Here is a 13,035-nt window from a genome sequence, read left to right as displayed (position 1 = left end):
GCTGTTGCTCAGAGCTCAAACTCTTGAGCGAGCTCTTAACCAACTGAGCCACTCAGCCGGCCCGACACCTTGCTTTTTTGACCGCTGCTTCTTCCTTTTTGAGCCGTTAGAGCCTCACCTTTGTGCGTGGCCTGTTCCAAGCTCTTTGGAATGTAATTTCTCCTCTAATAATGGGCCCTTGAGCCATTCTCAACTGCTCAGGCCTACTTCTACTCTTTGAAATGTACTATCTCTTCGAATAAACTACTTTTTCAGTACTTTACTCTGGCATCTCGTTCAATTTTTTGCTCAAGTTGCCAAGGACCTGGACTCTGCGCCAAGAAGGGCCCACTTTCCGACAACAGAATCAACCCTGTTGACACCTTGGTTTTAGACTTCTGGCCTTCAGAACTATGAGAATACATTTCTGTTGTTTTAAGCCACCTAGTATGTGGTAGTTTATTACAGCATCCCTAAGAAACTAATACAGCCCTTATTCCTCACCATCGTCTCAGGCCCCCAAAGTTATCATTAAATAAATAATTTTTATATTCATAAAAAACCAGATTTTTATCATTGGCACTTACTATATGGAGAGAAAAATATCCACAAAGGTATGCTAAAGAGCTAGTTTTTTAGATGGTCATAACAATTCTAAATATGAACTGATTTGATTGAAATAGCTTAAATTGTCAATTATTTAACTTTGTATTGACTGTTTAATGTCAGTTCTCCTCAAATCTCTAATTAATCAACTAATTAATGCTGATTAGTGTTAGTTCATTTAGTTCGTTAATATATGTTTCCTAAGATCAAACACACTCTCCGTTGGTCTGCCTGGGAGAAGAGAGCTAAGAAGAAAGCCTTAAAGTCTGTCAAGTATCTGCATTATTAAAAATCCCAGTGTCTAAGAATCTATCTCATTGGAATTGTTCACTTACTTAATAATTATTAAAGGGAAGCTTGAAACAATAAACTGCTAATAACTATTCAACATAATAAACACAATTAGTTCTGTTTTTTAAAAATTTTATTGGGGAACAGTGTGTTTTTCCAGGACCCGTCAGCTCCAAGTCAAGTAGTTATTTCAGTCTAGTTGTGGAGGGTGCAACTGTGGCCCATGTGGGGATCGAACCAGCAACCTTGGTTTTATGAGCACTGCTCTCTAACCCACTGAGCTAACCAACCGCCCCAGTTCAGTTTTTGATCATGTATCTTCTCAGGCTCAGTCTACATTTTGATTTTTGGGTGCTGGGCACCTCTCTGGTTTGAGGCTTCAAAGCAGACCACAATGGTGTGTTACACTTTTCTAAAGACTTCATCTTTTTTGCTTTTGTTAGATTAGGAACTCTAAATATTAAATATAGATTATACTATATTTAAGCATTTGTGGGTACAAAGTCTCCTAAATTTCAGAGGGTTTAAATTTTGCTGTGCATCCTAATTTAAAAATATATTTAAAATTTATGTATCCAATCATAGAACAACCTGAAATGACAACTTGCATATATGTGAGAGTTACTGTCTGCAATGGGGTTTGGAGGTGGAGGAAGCCAGAGGAAGGAGCAAATATCAAAATGGACAAAGCCCTCACAACCTAGGAGGGAATATAACATCTTTGCAAACATTTCAGTGTCTAAGATTCAGAAGCAACTAACGTACAATTTTTGGAACTTAATCCGATTTTCTTTGGAGACTCCTATGAATACATTGTAATTACTATGAAAAAGTTTAAGGCCTAAAACAGAACCTTCCAAATGATAAATGTTTTCATCTGGAGCAATGGTACCCAAATTATGTTAGACAAATGAGCAGAATGAATTTAAAAATATCACCAAATGCTTATTATTTAACAGAAAAAGTGAAAAGTTGTGTGTCCTCTTTGGATTTGTTCTTGTATTATAATCATAAGCAAGTCAAATTAAATAACCCATTGAGCATTTATTTAAGCCAGTGTTTCTTGATCTTACAACTACTGAAGTTTGGGGCTGGATAAATCTGTGTTGCAAAGGGCTGTCCTGTGTAATGTAGTGTGTTTAGCAGCATCCCTGGCCCCTGTTAATGCCTCTCCTTTTCAGTTGTGACTGAAACAGGGCCCAGTTGGGTTCCCCAGAAAGGAGGCCTTGCAATGTCCCTGGCCTCATGCCTCCCTGCCCTAGAGCTTAACAATTGATCAACCCCTTCCCTGGAATGTCCCCTGTCCCAGTTCTTGAGTTTGGAATATCCCCTGCCCAGTTCCTTGCTTTAGATAATTACCCCGAAACTTGTACTTGCTTACTGATCACGATACCCCTTGCTTATGATCACAATACCCCATGCTCACTGATCACAATCTCTATGGCCTAGCATTCTTTCCGGGTTACCGTCATCATTGCTCCTGGGTTGATAAACACATTGGAGAGCCACATCACCAGAGGGGAGGCTCCATGCAGACCCCCCAGAACCATTATGTGGCCTTTGGAGGAATGTCCAGATTTTCCCTTAAATATCCCAGGCAGGTCTGAGAATGTTAAGGCAGTTTTTGGAGGTGTTAACCCTCTGCCTTCTCAGACCACCGGTGTTCTGATAATAAACGCGTATTCTATGACCCAACTCCTGTGTCGGTCTATTGGCTGAGCGGAGCAGGCAAAAAACGAGCCCCGGACTCCTTTCGCCTCAGGTTTCATGACTATCAAAATATCTCTATACACCTTGGGACAAAATTGTCCTCAGCTGGAACCACTGATTTTTAAGCCTTGAAAGAGAAAAGAAGCAAATACACATAACATACCCCTTCCCCGCACCCCCACATATCCCACAAGTGTTTTAAAAGAAGAGCCTATTTTTGCCCCCCAGTTTTATTGAGATATAATTGACATAAAGCATTGTATATGTTTGTTATATAGCATGATTTGACTTACATACACAGGTTGCCAAAAAAATGTATACACATTTTAAGAAAGGAAAAAATTATTAAAATTGTAATACTGAATATATACTGATAACAAAAGATGAATAGAAGTCACATTTTGACTTCAGCAATTACAAGAGTTGCTCAAACTGGTTACCATCAATGTCCATACACTTCTGATTACGGCAAACTACTGCTTGAGCAATGTTGACCATCTCTTAAAATGTGTATATATATATTTTGGCACCCCTGGTATATTGTGAAAGGAGCTTAGTTTTAATCCTTATCAATTACTCCTGACGCATTGTGTTTGCAGCATCTTGAACCTGTCCCTGTGGTTGCACTTATCATGGTTCATTATCATTTTAAAAGGTGGCTGTGTCCTTTCCTGTTTGTGAACTCTTCCAGGACAGGGACAGGGTTTTACCTTGTCTGGATGTCAGTGAGAGTCCATTAGTTGAATGTCCTCTTGTGCTGGTTCAACACAAGAAATGTTCTCAAAGTAAGGGCTTCTCTGCAGTTTCTTTCTTTTTAAGAATATGAAATATCTGTTTTGCCTTATGTCTTTTAGATTCATAGTTCTTCATTTTAAAGTAAAAAGCAGTGACTATACTGACACTTCACGATGATTCAGCTTTGGGTAAATGAGCCATTTTACACCCTTTTATTCCTCCCACTTTTAATCAGAAGACACCTGCAGACTTAATAGAACTATGTGCAAAGAACAACTAGGTCATTATGTTTTGCAGTCCTTTAATAGTTTTGCTGAAATCAGCCTAGGCCAGGTCAGGACACTTAACATCCACCAAGGACGCTCTCCAGCCGCTGGGTGTAAGTACTAACATTAGCTCACGGCTTCGGTCCAGCCATTGGGAGACCAGCACGCACATGTGCGTTAATTTTTGGGCCTTGAACGTTTCCGAGGAACTTAACTCCACCTCTCCCGCAAAAATGGAAAAACTACGCCCCCATTCCCTCCCTTCACCACCCCGTGCCTTTCTTCCCACTTTCTTTTTGGAGCTCTCCTGTTACAGAAATTCTGATTTTTCCTAGAGAGCTAGAGGAAAGTCAGGTACCAAGAGTGGAGCTATATTCTTCTCTTATTTGATCTGGCGGGATACAGGAGAAGAAATCACACCTTGTAACTGCCTCTCCAGGGGAAGAGATCAAATGCACCCTTGAAAACTTCAGGGCCCGCGTTTGGCTCCAGGTTTGATTGACAAGGACGGGCCCAGAGAAAGCGCGGAGGCGGGGCGGGGGCCGCGGGTCGAGCCCGAGACAAAGAGGCTTTGGCTGCCTCAGGGGAGAGGGAAGGGCCCCTTAGGTTAACTGGCCTTGGCGCTCTAAGGGGGCTTTTCGTGAGGCCGCCTTGCAGTACTGTGAGAGGGCGGGCAGGCGGGCGGGCGGAGGGGGCCGAGGGGGAAGAAGGGCCTGGCAGGGAGGGGGCTCGGGGCCGAGGTGGGGGCTGCGTCGCCGTCACGTGGCCGCTGCTGCCGGGTTGGGGCTGTTCTTCCGGGTTGGAGGCGCAGTGCCGCGGGGCCCGAACCCCGGTCTGCCAGCGCGGTGTCCCCTAGCTGCCCCTTGCGCACCGCCCACTGCAGCCCGGCCTCCCCGCCAAGGTGAGCGTGGCGGCGCCGGCGCAAGGGCAGGCTGGGGCGCCGCGGGGAAGGGGCGCAGGGCTCGGGGCGACATTCCAGGCCCCCGCCGGGAAGAAGACCTGTCAAGGAGAAGGGGGCGGGGTCGGCAGGGACCTGGAGCGGGGTCCTTTCTTGTCTTTTGCTGGGGCATCGTGGAAAGGAGTAGGCGCGTGGATTCAGGGACTGGGTCTCTGCAGAGAGCGGGAACGAGGCGGCAGCTGTGCAGGTACAGGTCTTGGAGGTTTGGAGGCGTAGGCGGCAGCGGAACGGGGTTACTTTGGCCTGCAAGATGGGGGGAAGGAGGGAGGTCGTAGAGGACTCTCGATAGGGGGTGCATCCAGAGAGGTGGCGGCGGGACGCCCCGAAGTTATGCTTGAACCGTGAGGGGATTTGGGGTGAGGAACTGGCTGGAGTCCTAGGAGGTGGCGAACGAAAGTTGTGAGTGTATGTCGGGCCAGGTTGGTGGTGGTGGTCCCGGCAAGCTTCTGGGGGGGCCGGGGCTGGCGAGGGGGAGGAGACGGCGGAGTGGCAGGAGGAGGATTCGAACTTTGGAAGCGGAATTACTATTATGCAGCCTCCGCCAATAGGCTTCGGGGGAAGGTTATAAATAGCGGTTCCGGGCAGATGCCAGCTGATGGCAGTTGAGTTGCAGAGGTAGGAGCGGTGCCGGTGGGTTTGGGCAAGGTCACGCTGCCTGCCAGCCTAAGCTTCTGTAGGGTATTGCGTCCTTGGTTGGTATGTCTGTCTTTAAAGGCTTGACTTGTTTACGGTTGCAGGCTGTCCTTTATTTGCCCTGTGATGCAGGGCAGCCCTTAAGCGACCCGTTTTTAAGGAGTCTTGTAGGACAGGCTCTATTGGAAAGGTGAGGCTTGCTTGCCTACTTTTATTTAAAATGCTCCCCCTCTTCTCTATCGCGCCCCTTTTACTTGAAAACTTTGGCTGTTTTTTTAATTGAATGGACAGTTTACGATTACTTTCTTATCAGCAAGTGTGCCCAGCTGCTTACCTTTGCTGATGGAATTACTGATAGTTTTCCACAAGGCTACACAGCATTTCATTTTTAAAGGAAATTGCCTGAAACTCCTTGGAGAAGGTGTTGCATGGATACCCAGGCTTCAGGTTACCTAGCCCTAGTTATTCATTCCTTCAGTCAAAAAAACTTGTTGATTTCCTCTATTTTGTGCAAAGCACTGGGTCAGAGGTAATACCAAAGAGAAAAGTAATAGGAGTAAAGATATTGTATACTTTTAATCCTCACAACAATCCTGTAAGGTAGGTGCTATTATTATTTCCAGTTTAAAGATGAGGAAATTAGGTACAGAGAAGTTAAGTGACTGACTTGTCAATGTCACACAGCTAACGCATTGCAGAGTGGGGGCCTTCTAACCCACAGTTCACCCTCTTAGCCTCTATGTGATCCTCTCTCTCAGGTGCTTGCCCTCAAGGATTTTAATATCTTTTAGGGGAGAAAGTTATCCAGATAACTTACATTTAACAGCTGTATGAATACCATACTAAAAAACAAGTTATTTTTTTTTCTTTCAATTTTGAGTTGTAAAGTTTTTCCCTGTTGTTTCAAAGCCATAGAAGCACATGGATAATAAAACAGCAGAGAGCTTTAAAGTGAAGATAGGGGAAAATGTGACAATTAAGATGGAATACTGTCTTTGGTAACAAGTATGGTGTACTGACTTGTGATAGGTTCAGATATTCTTTGAATAGGCTTAGTGATAGGGACTGCTCTTGTCAATAAACTACCTTCTGATTACTGTCCTGTATTATATGTTCACAACTTGAATCAAGTGGAACTTTTGGGAGAAATTGGCCTCTGAAGGCCTTGGCCCTGTTGACACCTGATGCCAGGGATCTGCTCAACATCAAATTACCATTTTCCAAGTAGGCAGGGCATATTTTCCAGTCTCCAGGCTAAGAAATCAGACTTCAGCTTTGCAAAGCATTGCAAAATCTCACCTAATCATAAAATTTCTAGAGCCTAACGAGCTTTCCTGTGCTGCTTTTATAGAGGATCAGATGGAGGCAAAGGGTCAGGTCAATCAGTGAGTGAGTGGCAGACTTAAATAATACATAGGCTCTAAGGTCGGCCGAGTGGCTCAGTTGGTTAAGAGCTCTCTCAAGAGTGCGAGCTCTGAGCAACGGGGTCCCTGGTTCCATTCACTGCCTGAGCTGAACTGCTGCTGAGCTGCCAACAGGTGGCAGGATGGCTCCGCTAAAAAAAAAAAAAAAAGATAATATATAGGCTCTATGATAGCTAGCTTTTTTTTTTTTGCTCATGAGGTCTTGGTAACCCTCATCAGCCCCAAGAGAACAGTGGTTGTTGGGGAGCTGGGCTGACCCAAGAAGAGAAACTAGGGTAAGTGGGGAGGTTAGGGGAGGACTAGGTCATTGGTAATGGTAGGACAAAATCTCCCTCAAGACACACATTATCTTTTATATATCTTTGTATCTCCCTTGGTTCTTGGCATAGATTCAATGAATGTTTTGAATGAGTGGCTGAATATTGAACTCATTTACTTTCCATTCTCAGCCATGAATAACCCTAGAAGTGACCCATGAATGAATGAGAGTAGTTTTGGGACTCAGGAATGCCTTAGGACTGAAATGAAATGGCATGTGGAAATACTTTGAAAATATCAAAAATTCTCTTTTTTTAAATTTTTAAATTATTAGTTTCATGTGTACAGAGCAATACAATAGTTATCTATTTCACCCCTCACAAAGTAACAACCCCCCCATCCACTGCCCTCCCAAACCTTTTCTTTAAATGCAAAGAATTATTCATACACATTTTTGATTGCATGCCTGAGCACATCTTGCATGCTCTCTCTTCCTTAGCTTTTGTTCATATTACTCCCTCCATCTCACATGCCTTTCCCTTCCGTTTTGAGCCCTGTAGGAAGACATGATCTCCTTTGATCCTTCCAAGAACTTTGGACTTGCCTTACTCTGCTTTGTAGTGTTACTTGTTGATTTTTCTTGTATCCAAGTGTGTGACCTATTCCATTTTGATTCTTCAGATGCTCCTAACGACTGTGCCTCTGAGACTCAGCCCTCCATACATGGTTGTATTTGTTGAATTAAAGTGGCATCTTAACAATCAGCACCACCTGGATTGAGGATTTCCATTCCCAGTTTTGCTTTCTGCTATTTGCAAGAAGTAGCTTCAGGGAGTTGTGGAAGCAGTTCTGAAATTAAAATGAGCTATAGACCCTTCTTCCTCTGGAGGCTGGAAGAATGTTTATGGAGTCTGCTGGGATTAGGTGCTGGGTCCTGTGGGGGCACAGATGATGGGGCAGAGCATGAATGCATAAGTGATGGAGTTAGCTGAACTTGACTGATAGAGTTCCCAATTTAGAAGCAAAGGAAAGAAGTATGGAGTAACATTAGGAATCCTGGGGATGGTGGGGTACCTTCCATGAGCCCCTGGGAATCTGCATGGAGAGCAGTGGAGGTCTCAGTTCCGGGTGGTGGTGGTGGTGGGGGAGTCTCACAGGATGTTGTGCTGAATAGGATGCCAGTGTTTTCTGTATAACATAGCATCTAAACAAGTTACTACTGTACTGTATAGTATTTTAGACAGTTTAAGGGAAACTCAAGGGTGACTTTGTGTGAAATTTTTGCTGGACATGCAGACTTAGAAATAACTTTCCTGTAAGATATGACTGGACTATAGCAAATTAAAAAAAAATTTTTCCAGCTACATTAAGGATCAATTAGGCTTATGTGAACTAGGCTTGGAGTTGAGTAGTAAGTTTATAACTACAATTTAAGTGGGAAAATGGATTCTAAGTTTTAAATACCTGAATTGGAAACAACTTTTGAAGGATCTTCTGTAAGTAAAAGACTTGGTAAATAAATTCATAGTAGATGCCCACGTATAACCGTTATACTCCAAGCTCTTTGGATTAGTGTGTTTTTATGTTTTTGATGTTCAAAAGACAAAGTATGTTTTTTAAAAAATATTTTATTGGGGAATTGGGGGAGGGGAACAGTGTTGGGAAATTGGGGAAGGGGAACAGACAAGTTGCTGTCCTTTTGTTCTTCAGTCTAGTTGTGGAGGACGTCGCTTCACTGGCCCATGTTGGTATTATCATTGCACTCTTTCCGGGTGAGTTGCTCGCCGGCCACTGAACGGCCGCTCACGGTGGCTCATGAAAGCGCACGCCAGCTGCCTGCCAGCACCACTGCAGCCTACGCCATCGCTGGTGACTCACGGCAGCCCAGCTCCAGGTCGAGCTGTTGTTCACCATCTTAGCTATAGAGGGCACAGCATCACTGGCCCATGTGGGATCTGAACTGGGGCCCTGCTGCTCAGAGCTTGCACTCCCTAGCCAACTCTTAACCAACGCCCCACTCGGCCCGCCCGAAAGTATGTTTTTCTCAGCACATAAATATTTTGTTTTCTTTCCTCTTAGTGATTTACCTTCGAGAAAATTTGGGAATTCAGAAAGTTGGGAACTCATATGAACATGGCGAACCTACTGAAAACTGTGGTGACTGGCTGTTCGTGTCCTTTACTTAGCAGTTTGGGGTCCTGTAAGGTTCTACCTGGGAAGAAGGATTTTTTACGAACATTTCATACTCATCAGGCGCTATGGTGTAAATCCTCTGTAAAACCAGGTAAAGTCTCACTTCAATGTATGTAAAGCAGACCTTCAAGTCATAGGAGTGAAGAGATCTGATGATTGATAAAAGGAAAAGCCACGCAGTTTTACAGGCTGGTGCTTATGAGGGATCATTCTGAGTAAAAAAAGCTAATGAGTTTTTTTGTTTTTGTTTTTTTACATTTCCCATATATAGAAGTTCTTGATTGTCAGAGCTAATAGAGAAGAAAAGATAATAGAAAAAGAAAAGTGGTAAGCCAATTGAGTTGTCCCCAGGAAACTACTACTCATAGTAACCATTTCCTCTTTCCTAGTTGGTACTGGGGAATTGTACCGTATATGGCTCATCTATGCTCAAGAATTAGGAACTAAGTGTGTTAATTAGTCTGCAGTAATGCTTCTCAATTTAGTAAATGGCAACTTCTCAGTTGCTCAGGTCAGAAGCCTTGGAGGCATCCTAGATCCTCAGAGTAGGTGTAGGTCATTTCTACCTTATATCAGAATCTGCCCTCTTCTCATCATCAGCACTGTTATCCTGGTCCAAACCACCATCACCTGTCACCTGGACTACTGTGTTAGTCTTCTAAATGATCTCTGTGCTTTCTACCTGTGTCCCTCTACAGTCTGTTCTGTATACAACAGTGAGAATAATCTTTTTAAAATGAAAGATCATGTCACTCATCTACTCAAAATTTGCCACTTGTTTCCTAGCTCATGTAGAATTAAGAGCTGAAATCTTTCAGTGGCCTCTCAGGCCTTCTCTGCTAGGACCGCCCTTGCTTCTGTTCTAGCATGCATGCCAGAAGAGGAGAGGCTAAAAGGAGGCCCTTCTAAGCTGAGTCAGATCCCTTTAAGCATCTTTCCCATAGACCCTCTTGCGCTCTGCCTATACTTCATTGGCCTGAACTCAAGACAGGTGGCCATATGCAGCTGTAAGGGAGACTTAGCCATTTAGTCTTTATTCCAGGTGACAATATATTCAACTAAAAGTGGCATTCTGTTACTAAGGTGGAGGAACAAGATGGACATTTGGGGGCAATCAGAAGTCTTGGTCACATGGTACAATGCCCTTTAAATTTAAGTTTGTAGGACTGTTTGCTGTGTATGAAGGACCCGTAACCTGCTAGGCTTTTTGAGTTCTTCTGTCTGCCTTTAGTAGATTTCACAGCCCCTTTTCTTGTTCTCACATGACAAGTCACGATTGGCAGGCTACCTTCCCCTGAGAGCCCTCAACTTTTTCTCCAGATTTCAAAAAAAAGTTTTCTAGAAAGCCAGATTATCCAATGTGATAAAATTGTGTAACAAAAGTAAATAACTACATCGAGGACATGGTTGTTTTCCTTGTGAGTAAATGCATGGACATCAAGCTCTGGTTATTGACTATGTTTAAGACTTGTTTAATTTCTGAGTCTGGACTATTTCGTAGGTAATTATTTTTTATTTTCAAAAGATAAGGATTTGGAGAATATAGTCAATAATGTTGTAAAAACTATGTATGGTATCAGATGGGTACTAGACTTATCGGGGGGATCGCTTCATAAATTAAAAATGCATAACCACTGTGCTGTACACCTGAAACTGATATAATATTGGATGTCAACTATACGTAGAAAAAACATTGCCACGGAATGTAAAGTACAGCATAGGGAATAAAGTCAGTGGTATTGGAACAGCTATGTACAGTGTCATATGGTAGTAGGTTTGTTGGGGTTATCACCGTGAGGTGTGTAAATGTCTAATCATCAGAAGCTAATTAAAAAAAAGATAAAGATTCTATTTTATCCTTAATTAAACCACAACTTCATTATCACATTGACTAGCATAAAAAGTAATTCCAGTCAGTATTCATATTTTCTCAATTTTTTTCTGCTTTTTTTACAGTTGCTTTGTTCAAATAATGATCCACACAAGGTTCACATGTTGTATTCGCTTGCTATGTCTTTAGGTCTCTTTTGAGCTATATGCTCCCCTCCTCTTTTTTATTTTTACTTTATTTGTTGAAGAATTTAGTTGTTGCCCTGTAGAATTTTTCACATCTAGGTTTGCCTGACTGAATTCTCTTGGTATTTTTATTTTTTATTTATTTATTTAATTTAATTTTTAAAGATTTTATTGGGGAATTGGGGGAGGGGAACAGTGTTGGGGAATCGGGGGAAGGGGAACAGACAAGTTGCTATCCTTTTGTTCTTCAGTCTAGTTGTGGAGGACGTTGCTTCACTGGCCCATGTTAGTATTATCATTGTGCTCTTCCCGGGTGAGGCAGATTGGTCGCCGGCCTCTGGATGGCCTCTCTCTCTGGCTCATGGCAGCTCATGATGGCTGCTGGCCACACACGGTATCTCACAGCAGCCCACTGCAGCAGGGGCTGCAGCCTATGCTGTCGCCAGTGGCTCACGGCAGCCCATCTCCAGGTCGAGCTGTTGTTCACCATCTTAGCTGTGGAGGGCAGTGTCACTGGCTGTCATGTGGGATCTGAACCGGGCCCTGCTGCTCTGAGCTGGCGTCCCAAGCCAGCTCTTAAGCAACGTGCCACTCAGCAGGCCCCTGTTGGTATTTTTAAACCAGTTTCTCTGTCACTTGTATTTTCAGTAACATTTAGCCAGATCTAGAGGCTTCATCAGAGTCAGGTTTAATTTTTTTTGGCAAGAATGCTTCATAGGTGATGCTATGTATTATCTATTGCATTATATCAAGATTGATCAGTGAGTTTAGATGTTGTCCATGTGATCCATCTATTATGAAGTTCCCATCAGTTTTTCACTCAAAGGCTGTAGCAGCAATTTGATTATTATTAACTAAATCCACGATTCTCAGGGGTTTTAAATTGGCGATATCTATCATTCTATCTTAATTTATTAGCTACAATTTTCTATAAAGAAAAACTTTCCCTCTATTTAGTTACCCCGAGAGCGTAATGGAAATGTGGGAAAAATGTTTCATTCTTTCCTGTTATTTACTACAATATAGTTTTGGTAATAATCAGTTGGCTCCCTTATGTATTTATTCCAGCTATAACAAATGACTACAGTCTTACTGGCTTCCTACGATACAACACAAACTTATTGTCATACCCTTCTGGAAGTCAGAGCCTGAAATGGCTCTCACTAGGCTTAAATGGAGGTATTGGCAGGGCTGCATTCCTTCCAGAGGCTCTAGGAGAGCCTTTTCCACTTTCTGGAGACCATCTGCATTTCTTGGCTTATGGCTGGCCCCTTCTTCCATCTTCAAAGTCAACAGCATAGCATCTTCAAATTCGTCTTTGACTCTGACTCTTCTGCCCTCTTCTTCACATTTAAGGACAACTCGTGGTTACATTGGGCCCGTTCAGATAATCCAGGATAATAATCTTCCCTATTCAGGGTCATCTGATTAGCAACCTTAATTCTATCTGTAATTTTAATTCTTCTTTGCCATGGATTGTAATGTATTCACAGGTTCTGAGGATTAGGATATGGATATCTTTGAGAGACCATTATTCTGCCTTCCACACATTACTTTCTCCAAAGTTGACCAACGAAGCTTTGAAAAAATATTTTTTTTGAGTAACATCATGAACTCATGGATTTTAACATTCTTGGATGTATTTTACTACATTGCAATTAATTATTATTCTTTTTGATGCTCAAATTGTCTCATAGTTTTCTAGTGGAAGCCCTTTCAGATGGCCTTCTAAATCCTTTTGATGTGACTTCATTTGTTTTTGGAACTTTCCTTGGCTTATAGTATGTAGGGCCCAGATAATTTGAGGTTGTTAGGTAAGTGAACTCTAGTTAAGTGTATGTGATTTAACTTTGTACATCAATCCAAAATATTTGCCAGCTTTCTATTATTTTCCTCCCTCTCCTTCAAGTAGAGAGTAAGATTGAGTATATATTTGCCTTTGGATTAATATCGACTTTTACTGCTT

At 42.7% G+C, this 13,035-nt stretch overlaps 1 protein-coding gene across 1 annotated transcript in view; it reads left to right on the top strand.

Annotated features, from left to right (window-relative positions):
* Positions 1-3,838: 3,838 nt before the first annotated feature.
* Positions 3,839-13,035, top strand: part of NNT (nicotinamide nucleotide transhydrogenase) — a gene marked incomplete in the record, with an annotated part of 93,621 nt that continues 84,424 nt past the window's right edge. The window contains 2 exon segments of the mRNA XM_019661517.1: positions 3,839-4,079; positions 8,940-9,144. Of these exon segments, the coding sequence (XP_019517062.1) occupies positions 8,988-9,144 (157 nt within the window).

This window comes from Hipposideros armiger, unplaced genomic scaffold, assembly GCF_001890085.2.
Source record: "Hipposideros armiger isolate ML-2016 unplaced genomic scaffold, ASM189008v1 scaffold_351, whole genome shotgun sequence".
Lineage (NCBI taxonomy): Eukaryota > Metazoa > Chordata > Mammalia > Chiroptera > Hipposideridae > Hipposideros > Hipposideros armiger.
Note: the sequence above shows the minus strand (reverse complement) of the source record. Positions and strands in the feature narration are given on the sequence as shown.